Source organism: Scleropages formosus, chromosome 18, assembly GCF_900964775.1.
Source record: "Scleropages formosus chromosome 18, fSclFor1.1, whole genome shotgun sequence".
Classification (NCBI taxonomy): domain Eukaryota; kingdom Metazoa; phylum Chordata; class Actinopteri; order Osteoglossiformes; family Osteoglossidae; genus Scleropages; species Scleropages formosus.
Window position 1 is genome coordinate 23,254,083 of NC_041823.1, and position 27,936 is coordinate 23,282,018.

The 27,936-nt window shown below is 49.7% G+C and overlaps 1 protein-coding gene across 6 annotated transcripts in view; it reads left to right on the top strand.

Moving 5' to 3' along the window:
- arhgap33 (Rho GTPase activating protein 33) overlaps positions 1-26,214 on the top strand; it is a 40,295-nt gene extending 14,081 nt beyond the window's left edge. For 2 of the 6 annotated variants that reach the window (XM_018726911.2, XM_018726913.2), the window contains exons 2-25: positions 590-658; positions 3,692-3,726; positions 5,119-5,210; positions 5,840-5,924; positions 8,210-8,296; positions 8,506-8,643; positions 8,916-9,008; positions 9,100-9,222; positions 10,890-10,967; positions 11,086-11,164; positions 11,318-11,377; positions 13,093-13,242; positions 13,874-13,976; positions 14,642-14,786; positions 15,240-15,322; positions 15,456-15,563; positions 16,017-16,162; positions 18,477-18,633; positions 20,227-20,366; positions 20,666-20,740; positions 21,070-21,824; positions 22,357-22,537; positions 22,886-23,223; positions 23,401-26,214. In XM_018726911.2, the coding sequence (XP_018582427.2) occupies positions 590-658; positions 3,692-3,726; positions 5,119-5,210; positions 5,840-5,924; positions 8,210-8,296; positions 8,506-8,643; positions 8,916-9,008; positions 9,100-9,222; positions 10,890-10,967; positions 11,086-11,164; positions 11,318-11,377; positions 13,093-13,242; positions 13,874-13,976; positions 14,642-14,786; positions 15,240-15,322; positions 15,456-15,563; positions 16,017-16,162; positions 18,477-18,633; positions 20,227-20,366; positions 20,666-20,740; positions 21,070-21,824; positions 22,357-22,537; positions 22,886-23,223; positions 23,401-25,737 (5,657 nt within the window). In that variant the 3' untranslated portion in view covers positions 25,738-26,214. Of the gene's footprint in view, positions 1-589; positions 659-3,691; positions 3,727-5,118; positions 5,211-5,839; positions 5,925-8,209; positions 8,297-8,505; positions 8,644-8,915; positions 9,009-9,099; positions 9,223-10,889; positions 10,968-11,085; positions 11,165-11,317; positions 11,378-13,092; positions 13,243-13,873; positions 13,977-14,641; positions 14,787-15,239; positions 15,323-15,455; positions 15,564-16,016; positions 16,163-18,476; positions 18,634-20,226; positions 20,367-20,665; positions 20,741-21,069; positions 21,825-22,356; positions 22,538-22,885; positions 23,224-23,400 lie in introns of those variants that run through there. The other 4 variants (XM_018726916.2, XM_018726914.2, XM_018726912.2 and 1 more) reach the window with 3 other exon arrangements.
- The last annotated feature ends 1,722 nt before the right edge of the window (positions 26,215-27,936 follow it).

The window sequence follows — 27,936 nt, forward strand, 5'->3', positions numbered from 1 at the left end:
GGCCCTATTTTCTGTTCCTTAATCGAAGGCACTATTTAAAAAAATAAATAAATAAATAAATAAACAGAACTTCCTCTTTTGCTCTTGCAAAGTTTTCTGTGTTTTTTTTTTTTTGTCTGCACAAAAAACAAGGCACTATTTATAATTCGGTATGGAAAACTGGGAAAACAAGCATCAGTGAGGGATGGGATGAAGGCAAAAGCTGTGTTATGTCTGAAAATGCAGCTTTTCTCCTCCATTACTGGGGTTTTTTTTTTTTTTTTTTTTTTTTTTAACTCGTTTAAAGCGACACAGTTGCTTAAAGGCCGCTGGGTGTCAATTCGGACATCTTCGTGCCAGTTAATTTATTCCATGTCGCTTGAGCTGTCGGTACAAGTGAGCGTTCTCCTTGCCACGGACCTCCACGTGATGTTTCTCCGCCCGAGAGGCCTAGGCCCCAGGTCCGTGTGGGGGTTCTCCGTGCCGGGCGGATCTGTTGGATATGAGTGTGGAGGGGTCAAGGTGGGGTTGTTTTGCTGGTGTCTTGAGGAGCACCAACTAAGTCAGGGGGAGTATTAAAAACCCTTTGTTTTCCTTTTCCGGTTTCAAGTGTGGGGACCCAAGTGGGTTCGGAAATGCGCCGTATTTGTTCGAGCAATGAGCCTGACAGACATGTCTGGTAAGTGTCCTTGCCACACCCCTGTGTGTGTTTCTCATCTGTGTGTGTGTGTGTGTGTGTGTGTGTGTGTCCCCGTAAAGTGTTCATTCGTCTTGTGCATGTGCGCATGCACTGCGTTGGTGTGTTTTGTGGTGGCAGCACACCCCGTCCACCTGGTGCTATGGCCAGCTGCTCCCAGCCTGGAACTGCACAGCTGGCGTTTGGAGTTTCCTAGGAGCCACGTGCTTGGAATACCAGGCATTTCCAGCCGCTCCGTGAGTCGGCGGGGGGAGATCCAAAAATCCAAGCTATGTGGGTGGATTTCCACCGCACGGGTTGTTCATGAAAGGGCCCATGGTGTTTAAAAAGTGTCACTCCTGTTGTAAGAGTACTGTGTGGCATGTTGGAGCCTCCTTGTGCATTTTTCTTTTCTAAATGCAGTACAGGGTGTAAGATTGCAGTTAAATGGGGGTCCGCTGAGAGCACGCCACCCCAGAATGGTCACCCAACCAGTTCAAACCCAGGTTTCTCAAGACGTCCAAGGAGCGGCCCGTGCGGCTGCACGGCATTTATTTTGCAGAGGCGAAAACTGCGAGACTGTCCCACAACAAGGTGTAGTTTCACATGTGGGTGGTGCCATTGGGTCCAGTATAGATGGACTACAGATAATCTGTAGACTTCTTCTGAACGCCTCTAAGGTACTCGCATTGTGTGGAAGGCAGGCAAGCCACATGCAGCCCGTCCTCCTGGCCAGAGAACAGCTGAAATGCCAGAACAGCCCCTGGCAGTGACCCAGAGCTCAGATCAGGCATCGCCTTCTGAAATATTCAGTATGGGGTGTGTGTGTTTGAGCGCGAGTGTGAGTTGGGAGTTAGCGTTTTGTTACCTGTCCTGCAGGTGAACTGAGTATTGACACAGGCTCTGCTGAGAGAACAGTGGTGAACATGTGTGATGACAGAGGGAGCTGGACGGTGGAACGCAAGTGTACCCTCCTCAGGAAAGCCGTGGCGTGCCGGAGTGTGTGAAGGGACTGCCTGAAAGGAAAGAGATGTTCAGGAGGAAGACGCTAATGAAGGTATTCAAAGGAGGACGGGAAAGGAGGGACAAGGCAGCCAGGTGCTGACTTGCAGTTTTGGATAGCCAGTGATGATGGAAGGCTTCTGGCTCCTTCTGGCTTCTGCTGGGGATTAAAGTCCCTCTGTGGTGGGGGAGGAAATGACAAGCTGGGGGAGTTGACACTGGGGGATGTGGTGTGGTCCAGCAAGGGGGTCATTGTGCTCCGATCCACTTACGGGCACCCTTTGTGTCACCGCTCCACCTGAAACTCGAACCTGTGGCTGGACGGAGGTGTGCAGTTACCAGGCAGGCTTGGTCATTGTCCCCGATTGTTTACCTTAGGCTCGCCAGCGGTTTACAGCGGTAAGAGTTTAATCCCTGTGTTGCCTGTCTGTGCCACCGCCTCTTGCCACGTTGGATGCCACTTTATCGTTGGAAATCTGGCTTTGTAATTTGTTTGAGATGCAGTTTTGGTGGCCGGAAAGAACAAGCCAAAAGTCCAACGTGTGGTTTTAGTGAAGCCTCGCGATCCTCCCGCTTTCGCTCACATGACTAAGAGTCAGATCAATAGGGAGGAGCCACCAGGTGTTGAACTATCTAGGCATGCACCCCTTATTTCAGCAAATTTACTCTGACAAGCCAACCAGGTGTGGGTTGCTCTGATATCACAAAGTGTTCGGTATCAGATGCTCCATTTCAAGAGCGAAAACCGAGCGTACAGCTGTATTGGGAGCCATAAACATCTCCCACGCCTGAAACGCCTCCAGCTTCTTTGGAGGAAGGAGCCCGTGAAGTGAGCGATCAGCTGACTGCAGCCCCAGAGAAGCTCCATGTCAGCCATCGACGGCAGAAAGACGTGCTGTTGAGCCAAATCCGTCTGTTTCACAGCTTGTGCTTCTGTTCCCCACCGGTTGTGTAGAGGACCTAATAAAGTTACAAAAGGAGCGATGTTGATGTCGTACCGGAGGGAAACCCGAGCATAATCTGGAGTAGTTCTGTGGATCTCGAAACTCGTGCGGGCTACAACTCCACATTTCAGGCAGAACCCGCATCCGAACGTGGCAAAGAGTAATTGACATCATGTCTCGCCATGAGAGAGGGCTGCCATCTCCTCATTTGTCTGTGAAATACTGCCCCGACCAGGAGTGTGTGAGTCTCCTACAGTCTTGTCACTCTTCATACGTAAATGAGACATATCTGTGCGAGCGTGAGGCTACCAGACGGATGGCGTCCACCGAGACTCGCTGATCCTGCCGCCCTGCTCATATCTGCACGTTGTCCGAGAGCATTTGTGAGCCACCCGCCGATACCCGAGACCCCACGCGTGCCAAGCGGTGTCGTGTTTTCAGATCGTGGTCGATCCATTGGCTCCATGTCATCCTCTTTGTTCAGAAGTGGGTGTGGCTATTTGTTCACCAGCAGCGTTTTACTGAGAGAGCGAGGCACTCCCAAAAACATCTACTGGAGGATTGAAGCACAGGGGTGCAGGAGCAGGACAAATATTTGCACTGAGTTTAGGCTGCTGTGACATATCCGTGAGATCTGCTGAGACGGATGCAGAGCCATTATGGAAATATGTGGCAATGGGCGTCATATCAACATTGTTTTTGCTGATGCAAATATGAGGAGAGATGAGTACATGTGCTGGGTTCCGCAGCGGAATTTGCCTTTGCCGTGCGATAGCCAAACTATGGCGAAACCTGAAAGGAGCCAGACGGCAGCTAAACCCGTGATGGTATCAGTCGAAGGGTTGACGACTCCTCGGTTTCGCCATATACGCAGGGGACCTGTGCGCATGTTTGCGCCTGCCCAATGGGTCATGCTAGTAGAGAAACCTGGGTTTGAGCCGGTACAGTGGGCCAGTGAACCGGGGCAGGGTGTGCGCCATTGCTCACGGCGGCCCCTTACAACTGTGAACGCAGCGGCACTCGCGTGCATCTACATGTCTTTTGGTTCTCCTACACAAATGTGCTTTTTACCTGTCGACCATTTCCCAAGGTAACTTGCCCAGAGCCATGCAGCTGAGATTGCAGGTAAGTGTCGGCGTGAGAGGAGTGCCATCGGATGACGTGACGCGATTTGAGCAGAGCCTGATCAATCGCAATGCTGTGGAACAGGGCTCTCCATTGGCAGGATCTAAAGGAGACGGAAGTCCAGGATGGGTCCATTTCCTGCCTTCCTGCTATGGAGAGCCCTGACGCCGAGTGTGTACGCACGGTTGGTCTAAGTGTCCGTCCGCACCCTGCAGCTACGGAGCTCAGCAGACGCTCGGAATATTTACCTCCCCAATTGTTTTCAAAGGGAGAGGAACTTCTGTGGTTACGGCACAGTTCGTGCGAAAGGCACACACACCTCAAGTTAGTGGCGAACAAACGACATACACTGGCTCCTTGAGCTACGAAAGGACAAAGGTACAAGTATTTCTCAGGGTGTTTGGTCATTTTCAAGTCACTGTTTAGAGTGAATGCCAAATTGCAGCGTAAGCCCACATTCATTCAATTTGATACCTCTGTGTTTACCGCTCATGCCCGGTGTTCGTGAGTCTTAGTGATCAGTGTCAAGTTGGTGAACTTTGGTCATCCTCAAGCGATGAATCGGGCAAAACTCATGAATAGGAGTTTGCAGAGGCAACTTATTTGAAGTCAGTAATTTTAATGTTTTAATGTAGCTCAGAGTTAATTATAGCTATATCCAGTACTTTAAAAGATAACAGACTGCAAATAAAACTGGGGATGTCTGCATTATTAAACTTATTTCTTTCAGCTTATTCGTAAAAATTACACACAGCCTTCCGGTCCCATTTGTGTTCCAACGCTGAGGAGCCAGTGTACAGTTCATAGTTATTTATATCAAGTATAGAACAAGGATATTTTAAGCCAGCCTGCTGTATGCATGTCGAAGATGCCATATTGTACTTGATTTTGAACTTTGTTCTTGTCCAGTCCTAATAACTGCTTTCATTGTTTCCAATCAAACTTGTGATGTGTAAAGAGATGTTTGTCCCTACGTATTCACCTGTAGCAACATAAGTCCAGCTGCAATCTGAAGGATCTGGACGGTTCTGTTGTCCAGAGTCGTGACCAGATTTACGTGTCTAACCTGCTCTAACACTGTGTCTTGTTTTACTCTACCCTTTTATGGTAAAAGAGGAAAGGTGTACTTAATGGCTGATAGAGCAGAAGTTCTTGAGAACTGGATTCATGATCCACAACGTCAAAGCTGTAATAAACTTTTCCAGAAGCACAATGTGGACAAGTATGTACATCCCAGTTGCAGCTTATCTGTAGCCTTCTGGAGATGCACCAAGCCAATAGAAGTCAGTGTAGAATAGTTATGTAATTCTCCAGCTCTGGGTCTCATGTTTCTTGCAACTTTTCTTCCTTTTTTCTCCCCTCCCACCTTCGTCCACCCCCACCTCCCTGCAGGCTCAGAGCACCGATAACCTGGACACTTCTGGGGAGCCCGCAACCCGCTCAGTTGGCACCACTGCCAACTTGAAGGGGAAAATGAGCAAGAGGTGAGAGTGTGTTTGTGCGGAAGCCCAGGGGATAGTCAGAAATCTTGCCTCCTTTTTGGTTTCCTGTCAAGTGTAAGAATAGATGCAGTCTGCCGGATGCACTGTTAGAGTTGCGCACCAGAGATGCTGCTCTCTCCTGGGCTCCTACACATATGCTGGCCATGCCCTGCCCCGCCTCCGATTTAAAATCGTAGCTTGACCTCTCAAACATGGCCGAACGCGCTCCCTCAAACCTGCTCCCAAAGTGCCAGTTACAGAGGTCCAAGCTGAACAGTGCAGCCTCGTGTCAGGTTCCTCCACACGCTCCTCACTTTCAGTTAACCCAGAACACCACAGAGGAAGCAGGTTGCTTTCGTATCCCTCTGCGTAACGACTAGACCTGATCTGTTGCTGCACATGGCTTTTAGCAAAATTTGCTCGTGCCTTCAGGCCTTGTGACTGCTCGGACGTGTGTCTGCTAGTTTGTTTGTCGGCTTCATGCCTAGGGATGTCACTTTTTTCCCTGCAGCTCGTTGTCGCCACAGGGAAACAGCCATTCGGATGTCAAACAACCTGTTCAGGGGTGTGCAATAGAAGCCAACTGTCTCCATTTCCCAAGAGCCTTTTCTCACAAACGTGTTCTTCTCTAGGCTGTCTGTTGTGAAAGGCCACTTCCCCAAGCTAGCGGACTGTGCTCACTTCCACTACGAAAATGTGGATTTCGGATCCATTGAGGTATGTGTGTGTGTGCGTGTGTGAGAGAAATGTTGCTTTACAAAATCCACCCCCTCCGAGTACAAAATTGGCAAATGATTGTAGAGTTACGTTGGATTCGTGTGACCAAGTAGCATAGTGGTTAGAACACCTGTCTTTGGAGTCTAAGGTCTCTGATTGGAATCCCCCCTCCTGCGGTAGTACCCTTGAGTAAGGTGTTTACCCTAAACTTGTGCAAAAAAAAGACAGTTGTTTTGAAAAAAGCTTCAGCTAAGTGAATGAAACTAAAGTTTATAATTATTGACTCGGTGGACATATAGTTTATTTTAGCATATTATTATTGCCAACTTTTTTTTGCATTATTTATAGTTTGAAATCATATGAAAGGCAGTTACTGTTAGCACTAGTTTGCCATATGCCTTTAGATGTTTGCCCCCCCAGTGGTGTCAGGAGTGGGATGAAAGCCTCACCATTGTCTTCAGTGGTGACTTGTAACCTTGAGTGTTTAAAGGGAAGCAGGAGCACCGTGCTGACCACTTGGGCTCTGCGGGGTGGAGAGGAGAGTCATAATGTCTCCCAGGCTTGAACTGCTCCTGTGTTCGTGCCTGCCCTTCACTGACATGCACACAGACACACATACACACACAGAGATTCTCCTCCAGTGCTCTTTCTGTGACCAGTGGGCTGGAAGAGCTGCAACACTCAGACCGTGTGCAGACACACACGCACATCCATACACAGCATCGGGTATCACTATTGAGGCAGTACCAGGCGTTTGCATGATTACATCGGTTTCTTCAATTACTCCAGTAGCCCTTTAAAAATGTATAAATGCAGATTTGCACATTTTGCACATAGTCTACTTCATACATTCACATTCATTGCTGTAGGCCAACCACGACAGTAATTTTTGTGTGTGCTCTGTTAGTCATGATGATAGCCGAGGTGACACATGAGGCCTTCCGCTGCAGCATCTTTGTGGTGGCAACCGTTGCCATGCTAATTATTGCTCTATGTGCGGCTTCCTTGTCTCCCAGCAGCGCCCTGGTTGCTGATGAGCACTGCTACACCTGTGTTTGGACCACACTTCCTTCTTAATACCTGAAGGGTGTGCGTCCTGTGTGCAATAGCAGACTTGCTCATTACCATTTAAACCCGGGAGAAAAAGACCTTTTCCCCGCTGATGTGTTCTCTGGAGCAGAAAGGAGCAATGCACAACTGAACCTAATCTCGTGCTGGCTCACTCGCTCTCTGCCCCCCTCCGTGCCCCTTATATTATTCGTATCCTGCACCTTGGCCTGGACAAATGTCCTCAGCACTGTGTTTAAGCTGCAAAGCTTTCTTTTGAAAACATGAGATGTACGTCCCTTTGGAGAAAAGCATCTGCTAAATGTACATGTAAATCTGACATTTTTATCTAAGGTCACTTACAGCGTAGATACACTGCACCAAACTGCCTAGAGTCATTCACACATCTGTACAGCAGAGCGATGAAATACACGTATATGAACGCACACACGCGCACACGCACACACACAAAACAGCCAGTTTAGTCACCAGTCCCCCTGAAATGTCTACAGACTGTGAGAGGAAACCAGAGCGTTCGGAGGAAAGCTGAAGAGAACATGCAAACCCCACGCAGAGTGAGCCACGTTCAAGCCCGTGTCTAAATGCACAACCTAGGGGCCTGTGAGGCACCAGCACTGCCTACTGAGCCACAGTGCTATCCCCCCCATGCTTTTACATGTGTCGTAAAATGTTTACCCTGAATCCCGTCAGAGCTGCCCACCTCTCATAGACTCCATCTGGAGACCAAGTGACCTGACAGCCGTCAGCGGTGCCCTCCTGCTCCTGCACCACGCACTAGTGGTGATCAACAGCGTGCTGGAGTCAAAGCTGCCAGAGGTTGCCCCGACCGGGCCGTGGCGCGAGTGTTGTGTCCGCCAGAGCGCTTCCTCTCCAATGCTGCTGCGATTTGAGGAACCGGGGGGGCCCGCAGGGAGGAAGTCATTATTCGTCTCACAAAGGAGCGAAAGCGTAATTAACCTGTTTATCAGCACCTGCCAAATCTACCGTGAGACGCAGACTGCGTAGCCGGGCGAGTGTGTGGCGAGTGACGAAAAACGGAAGTACAAATGTTTGGCAGCTTGCAGCTGAAAAGGGCTTGAAAATGGTCTCGCTGGCTGTGTGGCCACTTCGGGGTGGATAATTTTTTTGTGTGTGTGTGTGTGTGTGTGTCAGTCCATGTCTGTTGCCCTCTTCCTTCCTCCCACACCCTCGCCTTTAACCCAGCGACATGTCTGCAGTTGCAGTTTGCCAACGAGCAGAACGATGCCGGCTGGAGCTGTGGCTCTGCCAAGGACCTGGTCTTCCTCGTGCAGGTGTCCTGCCAGGTGAGTGCTATTTTTAAGCACCCAGTCCAGCCCCATTCTAGGCAACAAATAAATATTCGTGACACTTTGTGAAAACGAGGCGCTAACGAGCCCCTTCCATTCCCCCCCCTTTGCTCGCCCCTTGTTTCCAATACTCCTCCCCTCATCTCTCTCTCTCTCTCGCTCTCTTTCTCTCCCTTTTTCTCTCCTGTGCTCCCGCTCGGATGTAGGGCAAGTCGTGGATGGTGCGCCGCTCCTACGAGGAGTTCCGGACGCTGGACGCTCACTTGCACCAGTGCATCTACGACCGGCGCTACTCTCAACTCTCGCCGCTGCCGGCGCTCAGCGAGATCGGCGCCCGGCTAGAGGTGGGCAGCTCTTCCCCCCCCGTGGCAGCCAGCTAATTAGGCAGCTGAACTCATTTACAGCAAGAGGGTTTTCTCCTCGCACTTGATGTCCGTCTGCTGCCCTATTTGCCGCCTGTCATCCTGGTTACGCAACGGCGTCGAGGAGAGTATTGGAGGCACAAGGACCCAGCGTGGGCTGCGAGCTGCTCCCGTCCATCGTCGTTGAAAAGAACGAGTGAGGATGGGAAGGCAGCGCCTCGCACCCTGACCCACTTTGTCTCCCTGAACCGCAGGTACTCTCTCCTCTGCTGACCGAGTACCTGAGCCGCCTCTCCATGATCGTGGACAACAAGCTCAACTGTGGGCCAGTGCTCACATGGATGGAGGTGAGGGGTTGGACCAAGAGGGCCGAACTCTTTGTTCAAACAGCTGTAGCGTCGCCGATCTCTGCAGTTAAGGGCTGAATTTCCCACACAGATTGACAATCACGGCAACAGGTTCCTGCTGAAAGAGGAGGCATCGCTGAACGTTCCTGCCATCGCTGCAGCTCACGTGATCAAGCGCTATACAGCCCAGGCCAGTGATGAGATCTCCATCGAGGTAGGAGGAGGCCGTTAAGACCCTCCATCCATCCGTCGTAATGAATAACTGCTTGTCCATGTCGGGGCTGTGGTGGTCTAGAGTCTATCCTGAAAACACAGGGCATGTACAGGGAACACCCTGGGTGGGACACCAGTACATGACACGGGCGTCATGCACACTGATTCGTGCATATATTCCCACGCAGGGCAGTGTAGACGCTTCCGTCCACCTGAAACACATCTGTGGATGCGGGGAGGAAACCCACGTGAACATGGAGAACATGCCAATCTCACACAGACTAAACTGCATTCAAACTGCTGTCCAGATCCAGAGCCCAGGAGCTACCCGCTGAGCCACCTTTCAAAGCTTAACTCCTTATAACCAATTTCCTTTACACCATGTGGCACAGATCAGTCCATTACCATATTTACCATATTTCTCCAAAGCATCTTCCAACTTGAAGCCACTTGCAGCTGTTCGCTTATTTATACAGCCAGGCAATTTTAATGGAACAATGTAGAGTAAGTACAGTGATCACAAGTACTACAGCAGTAGGCGAGATTCGATCCAATGACCTTCGGAGGTAAAGGCGGCGGCTCTGCTTACTATGTTATCAGCTGCCCCTTGTCTTACCGCACAAATTGGTTTAATCACTACCTTCACTGTATCTTCTTGTTTCCTATCTGACTCGATTCTGCAGGCTTCTACTCATGTAATATGTGCAGGAAAAGAGTGTGGTATTGAGCTGACTCTTTCGATACTTGCGTATCTGCATCTAAAGATGGGGGACAGCTGGTAGTGTAGTCTTTAGAGCCGCTGCCCTTGGACCCAAAGGTCGCAGGTTCGAATCTCACCTCCAGTTGTAGTACCCCAAGCAAGATACTTAGCCTAAATTGCTCCAGTAGAAATTACACAGCTATACATGTGGGTGAAAAATTGTAGGTTTCTTAACATTGTGAGGAGTTCTGGAGAAAAAACTTCACCTAAATGAATAAATGTCAGTGTAACGCAAACATGCATTTTTTTAAAAAAAAAAAAAATTGTTATAGTCAGTGTCAGCAGTTCTCAGATCAGTGCCATGCGGCTAATGGTTCGAAAAGCAATGTTTCACAAATGTTCTGCACACGTCGCCCTAGCTGCCTGTCATATTCAAGTCCGTGTCTATTCCTGTACCTCTCCTCCCCCAACGTTCCATATACCGTGCATCTTTCTGGGCCATAGCACTGGAGAATGGGGTGACCTGTTCGCTCTCGCTACCCCTCTTTCTCTCCTTCTCTCTCCCTCCATCTCCTCATCTGAGAACTGCGGGGGGACAGACGAAGGAGGACCGTCCTTCTCTTCCTTTTCTTCCTGACTTCCCTTCGTCCTTATGTGGGTCACTGAGGAGTTAGGAAACCAGAATCAGGCAGCATAGTGCCTGCAGTCAGAAAGGTTAATGTGCTCACGTGTGTGTACTGTGTCGCAAGTGCATTTTTCAGAGCACAGTTGAGGCCTGTTTCACGTAATGTGTTTTGCGTACCGGAAGCAGGAGGCGTTCAGAGCGATGGCGGCTCTCTAAAGCCTATAGTTCTGGACATGATGGGTTTTTGTACACCGGTGAGGGTTATGCTCTCTCGCTCTCTTGCCCTGCTTTGTGCTTGATAGTCTCCATGATGGTGATGGTCACACGTGTGTGTTCCCTGCAGGTAGGAGACATCCTCTCAGTGATCGATATGCCGCCCAAGGAAGACACCAGCTGGTGGAGAGGAAAGCACGGGTTCCAGGTGCGCTTCTTTGGAAGCACCGCCCACCAGGATGTGTGGTGCATGAGGCGGCGGTGGTGCTGCGGCGCCCTCACACGTCACATGTCTCATGTTCCTTGTCCTTTTCTCACACGTGCAGGTGGGCTTCTTCCCCAGCGAATGTGTGGAGCTCATCAACGAGAAGGTGTCCCACTCGGTCAGCGCTGCGTCGGCTAAAGGTGATGGACAGTGTGCTTTCCCTGGCGCCGCTGTGATTTATCGTCTCTTCTGGCATATAGGACACTCTCCTCCGTGAACACCAAGCAGCAACGGCATGATTGGCTTTTGCAGCTTCCGTAGAGAGTGTGTCCTTGTCTGTCCTTCATTTGCAGATGGAGACTCCAGCAGCACGAAGCCAGGAGCTGTGGCCACACCCCCCTCCCCTACGTCAGGTAAACACAGTAGTCCAAGAATCAAATCCTGCTTTTGTGTATGCACAGCACATGTCCATTTTCTTTCCTGCGTAAAAGACAAAAAAAAAAAAAAGCTCGCGCCACGTTTCCCCTTTCGTCTTATTTTCATCCAAGTGTCCGTTTCTCTCGTCTTTACTGTGTCATTTTCCCACGCAAACGAGAAGTCGAGGAGTGATTTGTGTGTGTGTGTGTGATAACGACCAGAGAAGGTCTTTGTCCAACGGAAGGGCTAAGCATGAACTGTACGTAAGGGCCATCGCAGGCCCTCGTGCACAAGTACTTTGGGAAAGTAGTTATTCTTCAGAGCAGGAGACAGGTGTGCAAAAATGGGGTGTAGATTTAACATTGTGCTATGAGAAGTATGTGGTTTATTGATGCTGTAAGACACAGAGTGTGTGTGTGTGTGTGTGTGTGTGTGTGTCGTGCTCTGTCTCTATATATACACACACACACAACATATACATACGTGTGTGTGTATGTAAATAGACACACACACAACCTTCTAGTTTCGTTTTATGCAACAAGTGACAGTTTGGCTTGGAAGTAGTTGCCCTTGTCTGGTGCATCTTTTTTTGCACATTTTAGGCAACATTCTTCACCAGTGTCCTTTTTGTGCTGCTTTTTCTCTTTCTCCCTCTCAGTTCTTCAGCCTTGGTTCCTAAGACTCGCCGGTAATACTTTTCAATGGATTTACATGCATTAATATCTTGTCATTAATGCCGTTCTGGTTGCACCCAAACTCCATGTTTCATGTCGCCCTTAATGAAACCGGGCGCCGAGGCTGCATTTATACAACTTGCGGAACGCGGCCCCTGTGGTTCGGGGAGGTTTCTGTGTAACACGTAATAACTCTGCTATGTGCAAGTGTTCAAATACGGCAGCAAAACAAACTTGTTGTATAAATGAAGACCTTTCATTATCTCTGGGTTATAAGGAGGGGCCTCTTTCTACAGTCAGTTCTATAATTTGTTCTGGTTTTTTCTTTTTTCCCTCACTCTAATTCTCTAACATGTCCAAAAGTATTTATTTTCATGATTAACTGTCTTGTTGCTACCAGAATACAATGAAGTTTGTCCATCCTTTGGATGCTCCGCAGTTATATTTACTTTTATATATTTTTGTTGAGACTTCTGTCCAAAGAAACTCGCCCTGTGAAGCTGATGGCAAATATTTGATCCGTTTCTAGAGCTGGGTGATTTCTGCTATGCGTTCAGGCTAAGTACCTTGATCAAGCGCGTTACAGTAGGAGGTGGCATTCAAACCTGGGTGCTGCGGTAGTTAGGGGTTGGCTCTAACTAGTCCTCCACCTGCAGCCAGACCCCCTTGGTTGTTCCAGCTGTACATGCTGTGATTCTCTCTCCCCGAGCGTGTACTATGTCATTATGTGTCAAATAAGCGGAATTGTTAATGTGATGCACGGTAAAGACCATAGGGGCTGTGTCAATGCGTGCTGTTGGTCAAGCCACTGCAAAGTGTCAGTCAAACATGTAAAAGTTCAAAGCAGCAAGTCTTGTGAGCACTTGGAGCAAACTTTGTTTCCTGTAGTGAAGGAAATGATGCAAGTATGAGCAGGGTGATGACAGCTTGGTGTCGACATGAGCCACGTACATGCAGCAAGGCAGCAGTAGTGGCCCCCCCAAGGCCTCGGCGTGCCCTTGTTTGTTAGTCTCCTACTCTCTGTCGCCCCCTGTCAGTGTCCAAGAAGCATGGCAAGCTGATGGGCTTCCTCCGCACCTTCATGAAGTCGCGACCCACCAAGCAGAAGCTGAAGCAGAGGGGCATCCTCAAGGAGCGGGTGTTCGGCTGCGACTTGGGAGAGCACCTGCTGAACTCTGGGAATGATGGTACGGAACCCTCGCGTCGTTCCGCCCCGGAAGGGCTCGCCCGCCTCTTCAGATCTCAGATTTACGCACGGCTCGTGTGAGCCCTGTGCAGAGAAATTAGATGCTCTTTTTCACAGGAGACACTTTATTCCAGTGCAATTTGCAGATTAATAACTTAGTCGCTTAAGGTGCATAAAATAAAACTGGAGTCATTAACACCGACTGCCTTGACGGGGGCAGTCAGCCGCACAAGGGAGGTCTTGCCTCGAAGTGGAAATGCGATGATCAGCGTAATTAATGCTTTTTAAAAAGGGTTGCGAATCATTGTGTAATACAAGAGTAAATCCAAGATACATTTATTTTTGAGCAACAAATGATTACATTTTGTTTGCATTTTTTTGGCCTAGGTAGGTTTTAAGGCTGAATCCTGGAGCTCAAAATAAACTTGGATTCAGCGTAAGCTCGGATTTAGCTCATTCTATTTTGGAGACTCTTGTGATGTGAAGTATAACACTATAAGAACTGTGGATAATTGGGAAACTCTAATTAGGCAAAACATCTAATTTAAATCCCACAGACTTCCCAAAGAGCTCTAATTTTATAGTCCAGGTCGTGGAGCTGATTCACTCTGTTACTCTGTTCCCGATCCCAGTTCCACAGGTCCTGAAGAGCTGTTCCGAGTTCATCGAGAAGTATGGCGTCGTGGACGGGATCTACAGGCATTCCGGTGTCTCCTCCAACATCCAGAAGCTCAGGTCAGACCACTGACAGTTACAGCACTGACATCTCTGTTGAGACACGGTCACTCTGGGTGTTCAGCCACATATGTGTTGACTTTTGAACTGAATAAAAAAAAAACTTAAAATTAGTTACAATTATTTCTCCGTTTAGATTAAACTTATTTTCATCGTTGGAGTGCATGTCTTGTCCACTCGCTGCTCCTTTTCCTTTTCCTGCCTTAGGTAGTGCAGTCTTCAGCAGTGTCACACTGAAGGTTGCTAGTTCACATCCCACTCCTGCTGTAGCACTCTTGATCAACTGAACTGGTGCAGTAAAAATGCTGAGCTGTATAAATGGGACAATCTTTGTCAGTCACTCTGAATGAAAGGGGCAGTTTTATAAATTGACAGCAGGTGAAGTAGTGTTTGGAGCTGCCACCTTGCAATTTAAAGGTCCAGATTTGAATCACTGCTCCTTGATCAAGGTTCTTACCCTGAAATGATGTAATGAAAATGACCCTGCTGTATAAATGGGTAAACCAGTGTAAGAAGCTCGGTGTACCTAAACCTCGCATGAAGTGGCTTTGACGAAGAGCATCGGGCAGATAAAATAATAAAAACAGGGATTACAGTGGATCAAAGAGGATGTGGCCAAGATGAAGAGAAGGACCTGTGTCACATGATTCTCCTCCTTCCATCAGGCACGAGTTTGACAGTGAGAATGTGCCTGACCTGACCAAGGACGTGTACATGCAGGACATCCACTGCGTGGGTTCTCTGTGCAAGCTCTACTTCCGAGAGCTGCCCAACCCGCTGCTCACCTACCAGCTGTACGACAAGTTTGCAGTGAGTGTTGTGCTCAAGCCCACCCACTGTCAAGCCCCTTCTCACTCTCAAGCCCCTTCCTGCAGTACACAGACAACAGTCTCTTTGTCATATGTTAACATCCTAGGAAGTAGGATTGTAGTAAAATAGTACATTACAATAAGTAGCATGTGGACATTAGGGGCAGCAGGTGGTGTTGTGATTTGAGCTGCACCCTCTGGATCCAAAGGATGCAGGTTTCAGTTCCACCTCCTGCAGTTTCCCAGCTGTTTGAATGGGTAAAGACCTGTAAGTAGTTTTACACTCTGTCCCTTTGGAGAATAGTCTTTTAATATAAAATAAATGTAGATTTAAATCATCAGGGTCCAGGAATTCTATTTTGTTGTCCTGGCTGGCCAGCAGAGGGCGCCAGCGATGCGCTTCCCTGCAGCGTGGCGTCTCTTTTCACGTAGCCTGTCTCCTGGTGTGCTGCAGGACTGCATGGGGACCATGACGGAGGATGAGCGCATGGTGAAAGTCCACGATGTCATTCAGCAGCTCCCCCCACCCCACTACAGGTAGACTTGCACACACAGACACATTGTCCTGCACCGGGGGTCGAGTAGGAGCACCTGCCGGAGTACATGGGTGGCTACTGTGTGAGAACGCAGTCCCTAGTCACAGGCGCTGAGTTTTCCTCTTCGCTGTCAGGACCCTGGAATACCTCATGAGGCACCTGTCCCAGCTGGCCACCCACAGCACCAGAACCAACATGCACATCAAGAACCTGGCCATCGTGTGGGCACCCAACCTGCTCCGGTACCCAGCGCCTCCCAGCTGTGTGTGTGTGTGTGTGTGTGTGTGTGTGTGTGTGTGTGTGTGTGTGGGGGGTCTCCTCCAGGTACCTTGTTTTCCTCACACAGTCCAAAGGTGAACTTGTGACTCTAAATTGCCCATAGTATGTGTGGATGAATGAGTGTGTGTGATTGCCTTGCCACAGACTAGTGTCCCATCCAGAGCGTACCCTGACTCGCAGCCTACAATTCAGAGATGGGCTGAGGACACAAGGCCGCTGATGATGGATGGGTGGATACTGGTGTACCATCTGAGTGACACACCTGCACAAGGATATGTAGTTGATTGTATCTGAATGGCACGACAACGGTTTTTGGCTGTAGGTCCTGATTGTTTTTGTGTGTGTGTGTGTGTGTGTGTGTGTGTGTGTGTGTGTGTGTGTGTGTGTGTGTGTGTGTGTGTGTGTGTGTTCGGCAGGTCCAAGGAAATTGAGGCGGTGGGCCTGAGCGGTTCCGATCCGTTCAAGGAGGTGCGAATCCAGTCGGTGGTGGTGGAGTTCCTCCTGAGCAACGTGGAGGTTCTCTTCAGCGACTCGTTCACCTCTGTGGGCCGCTTCAACGCAGGTACACCGGGCAGGTCCACCCCACACACGCACTGCCAGGCAACACACGTATTTGCCTGTCACACTTGCAGAAACGAACAAAAATAGAATCTGGACCAAATCACTTCCTCGGCTCTGTACAAGTAGCTCGGATTTAATAAAGATAATAATGAGCTCTGATTATGGTTGTGCGCCGCTTGTCCCGGGGAGCCGCTTCTCCTTGTTCCCCCGAGAGCTCAGAACGACACTTCAAGAGATTCGGTTGAGACTGTAAGTGGAGTCAGGTGGTTCAGCGACCCTCCACTGGTTTCATTTTTTAATAAATGTGTCGCAGCTTCAGGATTATCTTCACATCACGTGAGAATTAAATCTTGAGCTTTTACGGCTAAATCCTCTAACTCCAAATTTTTATATCCCATTGTACACCAATAAATATTTTCCAGTATATTTTATATGATGCTAATTTATGAAGTATACTTATTTTATTTATATCACATTGTACTTTAATTCAATATTTTGAGCTTCCTTCCATTAATTTTCTTATAGCAGCTCCCCGAGTGTCAGTCTTTTTTGTGAATATGTAAGTACCACGGTGTTTCATGGTGCTTTAATTGCTACGGGAGCTGCTCCCAGCTATGTCACGAGTACCGTTACGCTTGAGCGTGTCATAAACTGTGATGTACGTACAAATGTCCCTTTGCATTGGTGACAAGTTATACAAAGGAACAGCAGAGATGAGCATGGTGGTGTGCAGCACGGGGTACTGCCAAGTAGCGCTGGACCTTTTGTCTCTACTGTTAGAAATGATCGACATTCAGAACTGATTCTGTAATGTGGTTTCTGAGCGACTTCCTGACCGCTTCTTCCCGCACTAACATCACACTTGACTTGGAGCGAGAGACCGACGGCCCGAAGACACTAAGTATGACTGTGTGTTTCTGTAGCGACGGACCGGACCGTGCATAAGATCTTCCGGAAGTCGGTGAAAGAGCGACTGGTGAGCCTGCCGGAGGCACGCGGCAAGGTCCAGCGGGACCCGGGTTTCGGCAGCTTCGCGGTCCCAGAACCCCTATTTGAGCAGCCGCCTACGGAGCTGGACCATCGTCGCCACTCCATGTTCTGAACTACTGAGGATGAGGATTCACCTTTAAAATGCTGTTTGTTCAAAGCTGTCGGGTCAGGACCCGAGGCCACGGTCACGCCTGCTCACTTTTTATTATGTTGCTATTAATAATATGCCAGTAGATGGACTGAGGAAAACCTCCAGTTTAAATGGATTGTGCCTTAATTTTCCACATAACCAGCATGTGGAATAGCAAGGAGTGTGTGAGAAGGCAGATGATGTACACACCTCTTTGATATCAAGTATGGTAAAGATGACTCCGAAGCTCAATGCAAACTGTACAACCTGCTTGGCTCCTCCGGTGTATGAACAGGACCAGAAAAGTGTGAATAAAGTCAGTTCACGCTCAGCGTGCATCTAGTTTGAGTGTTTGTCTTTGGGCCCGTTGTGTTTTTGTGTTTTGTTCCCAGCGCCAGTCCTCCTTTGTTTTAAGAGTGCACAGTGTGACGAGCATCTGCTTTCCACTGAGGGGACGTGCATCTCCGAAGGCTTCGCTTTCGGTTGAACTTGTGAGGAGCCCAGTGTGGCACAGCGTCCGGTGTGTCTGTATGTTGCGTAATGCAGGTTCTAAGAAACCCCAAGCAGGTAAAATAAATAAATAAATAAATTAAATAAATAAATATTTAAAAAATCCAGTTGCTTTCTACACTATCCCTTGTCCAACGCTGCTTTAAAAATGTGATCGAAGCGCGTTTGCGCAGTGTGTGTCGCTTCAGGACTTGACCACATGGAGCCCTCCTCGTGCTGGTCTACCCTTGGGTTGTGAGGTCCCCAAAGAAGCTCTGCTTCGTGCCACTTGATTTCACTGCTTGTACGCTGTCCTCGTGCTGTGCGTGCGCCGCTGGCCTGCTCTGTGCATCGCTGCCATCGTTCTTTCCTACCCACTGCGCCTACAATGGACTTATGGTCACGTTTGGAGTCTCGTGGTGATGAGCCCAGGATGAGTCGACGCCACCGATGAACAACCTCGCACTTTGACCTCTCGCGCTGTGGCTACTGCTCTCGTCCGCCTGCCGTTGTGTGTCGATGTCAGTCGTTCAGTGCTGAGCGGAGGAAGCGGAAAGGTGGACTTCCCCGCACCTGCCATTGTCCTTGCTGCAAACACTGGTGTCGACGTGGCCTTCCCTCGCCAAGCCCCGTGCTGCCCTTATCCGCTTGCGCCCATCTCTCTGCTGCCGTGAACGTCCATCTCTGTCTCTCTTTGTCCCTACAGACCGGCACTCCCTGTCCAGGCCCAAGTCCTTTGTGTCTGCCAAGCTGCTCTCCCTCGAGGAGGCTCAGGCCAGGACACAGGCTCCCCAGCTCCTGAAGGGGGCGCCACTCTCATTTCAGGGCAGGTTCCACACTGTGCTGGATTTGCCTGCCAACAGGTAAGAGGAAAGTCCAGCTTTAAAAAAACCTTAAATTTGCCTTTAATCCCAGTAGCGTATTCTGGACGTTCAATACCATATCAATACTGTTTCAACACACACACACACACACACACACACACACACACACACACACACACACACACACACACACATTCTCGGAACCGCTTGTCCCATACGGGGTCGCAGGGAACCGGAGCCTACCCGGCAACACAGGGCGTAAGGCCGGAGGGGACGCACTCAGGACAGGACGCCAGTCTGCCGCAAGGCACCCCAAGCGGGACTCGAACCCCAGACCCACTGGAGAGCAGGACCTGGTCCAACCCACTGCGCCACCGTGCCCCCACTGTATCAATACCATATCACCAAATGGGCTCAATGAAGAGATTTTTCTTGATTTTTCTATCTTAGTTTTTTGTGTTTGTTTGTCATGAATAGGCTTTCATTTCTGGTTTTCTCATTGTCATTCACATTTCACGCACTTGGACCTTTTGTTGGTGGGACCCCCAAGTGGGCAGATGAGGAGTTGCATATCAGTCTGGTTGGGGTGTAGCAGATGGTCAGGTCTTGTAGATACAGTATCTGGGAGCAGTTCTATTGATGCATTTCTAGGCCATAACCAGGGTCTTAAATTTGATCCGGGCAGCAAAGAAACAAGTAGAGGAGATACCGTACATGGGAACGCTTCGGCAAGTCAAACGCAACTCGGGCAGCAGCGTTCCGTATCAGCTATAGAGTTTGATGGCGGTTGCGGGAAGGCCAGATAAGAAAGAGTTGTAGTAGTAGTCTAGGTGTGATGTCACCATGGCCTGGACAAGTAGTTGCGCAGAGTCGGTTGAGGTTAGGATGGATGCTGCAGATGTTATGTAGGATGTATCTGCAGGTCTGGGTTGTGACTTCGATGTGCTGAGAGAAAAATCTACTAGAGTTAATCATCACTGCCAGATGCTTAGCCAAGGAGGTAGGCGAAATGAGTGAGTTGTCCAGTTTGATAGAAAGTTTTTGACAGATTGATGAACCAGATGGCAGGTGAAGGATGCCGGTTTCGGAGAGGTTGAGTTGTAGGTGGCGATCGGACATCCAGGCAGAGATGTCCTAGAGGCAGGCGGCAATATGTGATGAGATGTCTATAGCCCTGGGGGGGGGGGGAGAGAGAGGAAGAGCAAATGTGTATTCTTTAATAATTAACTCCTTTTCAATAAGTCTCAAACCTAGTGGTTCTATTATACTGGTTTGATTATGCATATAATCCACATGCTGTCTTGTTTTATGGTACCATTCAGGGACTGACTCGTGGTTTGACAAATTGTGACATCATAATGTATCACGTTTTAAGTATTGTACATACTGTATATGTGTCTCTTTACCTAATATACATGAACACTCGTTAAAGCACCTAACCAAAGCACATCCCTGGTTCATGCAGATGTAATTTTTTACTGATGCACAGTTTGAGAGTGCTGTCCCATCCCCATTCCTTTTTTTTTTTTCCTAATACTGCTCCTCGGAGCCAAGGATCCACGAGTCAACCAACAGGTTGCTCTTGCAGCCCCTCTGTTTCTCCCCAGTTCTGCCTCAATTTTTTTCTTCCAGGGGGAAGAGGGCGATGAAGGGACGGAAGTCAGCGGGAGGAAGCTGGAAGACGTTCTTCGCCATCGGGAAGCCGGCTGGATCAGGCCGCAGAAAGCCCATGCGGATCAGCTCCCTTTTCCAGCCAGCCACCTCGCACGCTGGTACAGCCCTTTGCGCACAGTGTGCCGACGGAGTAATGTTCCATTTAAGCATTTAAATTTAGTTGAACCTAATTAGTTTGATTTAGCGTCTGCATGAATAGATGTGGTCGTAGAAAGGATGTCCCGTGCACGCTTTTGAAATGTTTCTTTTAAAGTTGGAAGAGGAGATGAGACTGCTGTGCTCCGTTTAAATGAATCTGGTGCAGTGGCTCAACAGCGTTTTTATACTCCATTCAGCACGTTTTGGCCTCCAGCTTCTATGTTCCTCCACCTTTATTGCTTTTGGTGGACTGTGACAGGTTGTCGAGTGGACAGCGTTACTCTGCGGTCAGCAAAGAGCGAGGAGTCTCTGTCGTCCCAGCACAGCGGAGCAGGTAGGCTGCACTGTCCCCTGCCAGGTAGTTTAGGAAAGTCTCCTCATAATGCTTAAAAGCGGATGGAGGTGGCACAATGGTAACATGCTGCCTTGCATTCAAACAATCTGGGTTCAGATCCTCCCTCCAGCTGTAGTAGCCTTGACCAGGGTATTCATATCTATGCTGCTACTGTTGATGATGATGATGATGATGATGATGATGAACAGTGAACAGTATTAGTCATAGTGTGACAAAATGTAATAGTGCTGTTTGTGATTGTTTGCCTGTCCGTGCTTTTCTTTGACTGTCACCTTTTCCCCCTGTCCGTGTCTCTTTGTGTCCTCTAGGGCAGACTAAGCTCCAGCGGCTGCGGAGGCCCCGATCCAGTAGCGACGGTCTCTCTCTGGCCGCAGCCGCCGAGCCCCAACTGCTGCCTCAGCGCCCTCCCTCCCGCCTACCCAGCAGTCGCTCCTATGACAGCCTTCTCCCCGAGGAATCCCGAGCCCCAGAAGAAGAAGAGCCCGATGAAGAGGGTGACGACGAGGAGGATGATGACGAGGAAGGTGTCTATATGCTGCCCGATTTCTCACAGGACCCCACCTCATCCTGGATGGCGGAGGACGTCATTGACTTCAGCCCCACCTTCCTGGAAGACGGCCCAATTGGGCTGGGCAGCGTAGCAGCTAGTGGCCGGGAGTCCCCACCTGCAGCCACGCCTCCTCCGTACCGTTGCATTAGTCACCAGGGTGCGGCGCACTCCCGCTCCCAGAGCCAGAGGTCGATCACTGAGGATCCGGACTCTGTTCTCAACCAATCGGAAGCAGCGGCTCGCAGGAGCCTCATTCTGGCCGCAGCAGTGCCCTCCACCCAGGTCTTCTGCCAGCACAAGTCCTCTGGCACCAGCCCATCGGCCCACTCGGGGGAAGCGAGCAGCAGCCCATCCCACGGGCAGCCTGGGGCCACATCCTCATCCTCCTCCTCTCACCTACCCCAGGAACGGCGCTCGTTCACCCGCAAGGTTGTGAACGCGCTTTCTCCTAAAGCACCAAAGTCACCGCCACTGGACATCTCCGACCCCATTGCCATCAGTGTTCCTGCCAAGGTCGGGTTTTGATGGCATCTGTGTCTGTGCAAACGTTTAGGAATAAGCTTTTTTTTTTTTTTTTTTCCTTTTTTTTTAATATTAAAAAAAGTATAATGTGTCATTATCTTCAGAAATGGAAGCTGCACCCAACGCTTACTTATTTTAAGTCATGGGTATCCAAAGTGCGGCCGGCAAGAACCTTTGTAAAATCATCCATACATAATATACCTTCCATAAATTCTACTGAATTGTATGATAATACAGTTACTGTTATACACAACTGAACACACATCATACCAGAAGCGGTTGGACACTGGTGCTCCAAGTCATTCTAAGTAGTCTAGTCTGGAGGTGTGGGCGACCGGCCGGCTCACCGTGGCTCCAGGAGGGTTATTTTCTCCGGTTTAACACCTGTCGGGAGTTTCTGTTTTCCTCTTCTCCGTTGCTAGCAGGCCGTTTCTTCAACCATCGTAAAGTACACTGTTGATAATTGGATTTCTTAAATGCATGGAACTCTAAGTATAAACTAGTTGTATTTGTGGTCGTCCAGGTCTTGGAGATGATCGGGGGCCGTGCAGGTGAGCTGCAGCCTGGTGCTCCGGGTGCTGGGCCGTCTCATCCACCTCAGATGATATCAATGCTGCTAAGATCATGTGACTTCCAGCTCACGGAGAGCTGCCAGCAGGAAATACGCAGCAAACTGGGCCCTGAGATCAAGGTCAAGGGCCAAAGTGAGTGCATGAAACACTGCTGAATAAACATGACTATGCAGATGCAAGAGTTTTTGGGAATTTAAAGGAATTGAATCTTAAAACAGCTAGTAGCGTAGCGGTTAGAGCTGGTGCCTTGGGACCCAAAGGTCACAGGTTTGAATCTCACCTCCAGCTGTAGTACCCTTGAGCAAGGTACTTACCCATTTGTACAGCAATCTAGAGTAAGTAATTGTCAGTAGATTAAAATTGTAGGTTTCTTTGGAGAAAAGCATCAAGTAAAGGGAGGAAAAAAAGATACTTGCACTTACAAGTTAAAATGAAAAGAGATATTGATGTGAAATTTGTTTTTCCTCTCTCTACCTCAAGGTGTGATTTTGCCCACAGGCCATGGTCTGCCTTCACAGCAGCCACCACCACCTCCACCCAAGAACCCAGCGCGTCTCATGGCCCTGGCCTTGGCCGAGAGTGCCAACAAGGCCCTGCGGGAAGGGGCCACGCCCCCCTACCGGCCCCCTCAGTCCCAGGAGTCCCGTGTCCACAGGTCTCTGTCTGCTGACGCTGACGAAGCACTCTCCTCACCCTTAGAGGCCAACCAGCTGTACTCCACAGTGCGCCCTCTGGCTGCCTGGATGCCTGAGGCAGAGAACACCACTACTGACCTGCAGGAGGTGGAGCAACAGCAGGAAAGGAGGAGTCAGGACCAGGTAGGTGTGGCCAGTAGCCTTGGAAACATCCTGTTAGATTGCTATTGTTTTCTGAAAATGTTCTTTTACTTGTAAAAATGCTGAGATTCAGATATGCCTGTTTTTCAAGGTGAGTAAAACCTTCAGATCTTTCTAAGCAGTCATATCACCGAGTGATGCTTTTTCTTTTTTCTGTAGGATACTGGCACGCTATCTTCCCAGACATCAGCTTCAGAGTCTGGGGCCTCTAATTCTGAGGTGTCAGCTGGTAGTTCTTCAGGGGAAATGGACCCATCTCCCGGCTCCATCTACAAAAACCAGCAGCAGCAGCAGCAGCCGCCAGCACCACCCAAAGAGCAGCCGAAGAAAACCGGCCCGCTTCCAGAGGAGCAACCTCTTAGCACCGAAGCACAGTCTCAGAGGAAGCCCCCCACCTACTCACGCCAGTTCTCTGCCCCCCCTAGCCAGAATAAGGCCCCTGCCCAGCCTCAGCTCCTGCATTCTAAGTCTGAGTGCTCACCGCTGGCCCAAGTGCGTGCCTTCCAGCCCCCCCGGCCCAAGGTGCCCCCTAAACCACTGGAGCTGGCCCCCTTCCGAGTGCCCCTCTCCCGGGCTGATAATTATATGCGTCGTTCTCTTGACGCTGCTCGAATCCGTCGCATCATCACCCATTCTCAAGGCCCACCTGTTGCTCCGCTGTCCAGAGCCTACTCAGAACGCTTGAGCAGCACATCGGACATGTCCCGGTACCACATGTCTCGACCACCTAGCCACCCAGCCCCTGCTTCCGTCTCGGCCCAGCCTCCGCAACCCTCTCATTTTCGACCTGCCCCAGCCTCTGAGGACCAGAGCAAGATGGAAAATTTCTACTATGAAATTGGTGGACCTGAGCACCCACCAGCCCCCCCCAGCTATGCCCGCCACTGCTACCAGAATATGAGGCTCGACGCGGAGGGCAATTACCGACCTGCCAGTGTGGACGTAAGCCAGCAGCCACTTTCTAGAGTCCTCTATCAGCAGCATGGCCTGCATCCCAGGCACGTGGCTATGATGGGTCGAGCTCCCCAGCTGTGGTCCTCTGAAACTACCCGTGCCTGGTCAGCAGCTCACCCGTTTTCTTACTCCTTCTCCCACCACCATCACCACCAGGACAGTTCCCCACTCCACCAGTCGCTCCGCCAGATGTCCTCTTCGGTGCGGCTGCCCTCGGGCTCTGCTGCTGGTGTTCCCCTTTCAGTCCACCAGCGCAGCCTGCACAGGTCACAGCGCTCCCCCTCTGCAGACCTCACCACCTCCCAGCTCCACCCCTACTTTGAGAACGGGAAGGTGTGTTACAGGCACGTGGATGCCCCTCGGGCAGAGGATCAGCGGCCCCTCGTCCAGCTGCAGCCCCAGCTCTCTGCAACTCGGTGCTCTCCTCCTCCAGCAGCCCTGTGGCAGCCACCCAAACAACAGGACAATCCAGAGCCCATCTACGTCAACTTCCCCTTCTGCAGCCCTCCAGCAGCCGGCAGTGCCAAGAGCTGGATCACCACAGACCTTGATGGAGACACCCAGCAGTCCTCTGACCCCCTGGCTCTGCCTCCAGAACCTCCCCCTGAGGACAAGTGCGAGTCTTCACATGCTGACTCTGAGCCAGAGAATCCCAAAGGGCCCTTGTCAGGCGATTACGACAGTCAAGCTCAGAGAGACGGGGCCCAGGACAGCCCGAGTCCCGAAGCGACGCCAGCAGAAGGGCACTTTCGGAGCCGCTCGGACCCCCAGAGCACCACTACAGAACCGAACCAGAACCTGACAGGGAAGGAGATTGCGTCACTGTTAATCGAGAAGCTGGCAGAGGACGAGGCGGAGGGTCCCTGTGCCATCACCTCCTCGTCAGCCTCGTCGTCCCCCCCACCGGAGAACCCCCCAAACCCTTACCCCAGTCAGCAGCAGCCTACGTACAACGTCTATACACCAGGCCCTTCCCGCAGTCATTTTGAGGGCGAAATGGCAGGCTCCCAGTGCCCAGACCCCCTGCGAAGGTCCGCCTCCTCAGGCGGGCATTACCGTCAAGCCTTCGATGTCATGCCGTCAGGTGACCAAGTGCTCAAGTTCTACCGCATGCAGGATTTTACCCCAGTCCCCCAAGGAAATAACCCCAACCCCTACCCGGCCCGACATCATTACCAGGACCCGCTGTACCCCAGCTGTGCTCCGCAGGAGCCTCACCACCATTACACCAGCCAGACGCCTACAGATGTTCCCCACTCCTCCACTGCTGGCATGTTCTCGCACCTGACACTTGGAGCACCAAGAATGTACAGTGCCCAGGCAATGGGGTACCAGGCAGTCCCACACCCGCACGGTCCGTACCCACTCCAGCCAGTGCCCATGCTGGCCCCATACCCCGGTGCACCACGCCGAGACCTGGTTTTGGACCCTTCGCTCCGACAACCTGGGCTTCGAAATCAGAGAGGTCTTGCCCGGCAGGGAAGCCTTCCTGGGCCCAATTGGACTGTCCATTCCGAGGGGCAAACACGCAGCTACTGCTGAGCAGGCAGCACGAGGGCACAACGGTGAGCAGATGAGCTTCCATCACGTTGTTAGCCAGACTGCGTGAGGACTGAAGCTGTGGAAAATGTGCACGAGGGAAGAGAGAGACTAAGGCAGGCCTTTTGACCTTAGTCTGAGACCGTGGAATCCGTACCTTACTGTGTTTGGTCTCCTCAAGGAGAACAATGAAAGGATGACTGTGTTGGTGATGATGAACTGAAGGGTGAACCGAAAAGTAGCTTAGATTTGGACACATTCCTGGAGAGAGGTGCGTGCAGAGCTCTGAGAGGTCAATAGCTGCTATACTTTTTTTTTTAAACAGAGTACCACGGTAATATTCTGTACAATATTATTTTCTGTACTTGACATTGGCTTTCGATTCCTTGAGTTGATTTCATTCTTGTACATATTAGCGAAGGATGAACAAGATTGTACTGCAAGAAAAGCAGCTTTTAATATATATTTTTTGCTTTTGAAACTAAATAGCTGCTTGACAGTTCATGGACTGGGAAGCATGTCTTTTTTTTTTTTTTTTTTTTTTCCCTCGAATTCCAAAGTGTGCAAAAATTTTTTTTTCTATTATTTTGGCATTTTTGTATTTATTTCATGTTTTCCTTTTTAAAGGGTCATCTGATTCTTATTTTTATCTGTAGACAGTGTTATCGTGCGTGTGCTCGCGTTTGAGGTTCGTCTGCCTGAAGGTAAGCAAATAATAAGCACATTGGACAGAAAAATCAGGATCGAACAAGTGGAAAACACTGCCTTGCATTAAAGCGAACGTGTGAGATGGTAGTAAAGGTTGGCGCTACCATGTGGAGTGCTGATCACGAGTACGTGATGCTCTTTCTCTGTCTCCTGCATTTTGCCCTTGAAGGATCTTGTCTTGTTTCTTATTAGTAATCATGTGAACATGCTTTGGCCAAAGCAGTGTGTGTTGTAAATATTGCTCTGGACCATTTTCTTGTCTTACTTCCCCAAACCACCACCATTTGATCGATGTCAGTTGAGAACCTTGTTCCAAAGAGTACAGCAGCAGTACATTGCCCCCCCCCAACCAATACATACACGCACAGAGCACCAGCTTACTTGGGACATCATCGACGTGTTGCTGTGACACAGAGTTCAGAGCACAAGAGGAGCACAGCACCCACCTGTGTGCAGCAACTTCCCCGCGTGCACGCACGCACGCACACACTCTCACACATGCATGAGCAGGAGTCAGAAGAGCAAAGCACTACAGGCTTTGAGGAGCTGCACATGACTTACATGAAGGTTTATCAAACTGAAGCTGATGCGTTTGCATGCAGGAGAAGGTTTGCAGGCAGGCAGCAGAGCTCCCCCCGAACGAACTGTCGCACCCGATTGTGTTGCGCTGCTCTATTCTTTAATACAGTTTCCCTCACTCCCTCGTGCGGTACATTTCTCAAGCAGCTGTATTATTGCATCATTCGTTTGGTGCAGCCTACCTGTGCTGTTTATTTTGTTTCTATGCACACTGCGGTAGTTTTTTTTTTTTTTTTTTTTTTTTTTTTTTTTTTTTTTTCCCTCTTCTCTTCCTTCCACCCTCTTTCCTTTTTTCCCGCAGGGGCTGCACTACTGTGCTGTACTTTAATATCTGTGCCTTTCTAGTGGACAACGCTAAATAGAGATGAGCAAGGTGTAGAGTCGCAGACATCTTTGAGCACCGGGAACACACTGCTGGTGCGAACACGTGTCTGTCTCCCTTTCCTCTGTAGTGGCTCTCCGCGTTCTACTGCCGCTCTACTGTAATGGTACTGTAACTAAGTGCGATCCAGCAGTCTTGCTTCCCAGAATTGCTCTTAGATAGGGGAACTTTGCACAGTGTCATTTTACAGGATGTTACTCCCGACTAATGTTAGATGTTGTTTAATTAAACATACGGTTCTGAAGGAAATGCTTGAGTGTATGAGTATTGTGTGTGTGTGTGTGTGTGTGTGTGTGTGTGTGTGTGTCTTTATGCATTTACTCCTTTCTTTTACACCATATCTATGCAGTGAATAAATACATTGAGAAGTTCCTTAAAATAACACTTTCCTAAAAAAAAAAAATGTCTATACTACCTAAGTGTGCATTAAGGTTTGTGTGTAACATGAGTTCAGACCAATATTCTCCCTTTTCAGCCTTATAGCACTTTTGCAGAAGGCAGTTCATCTTTTTGTAATACTTGTGATTTAAAAG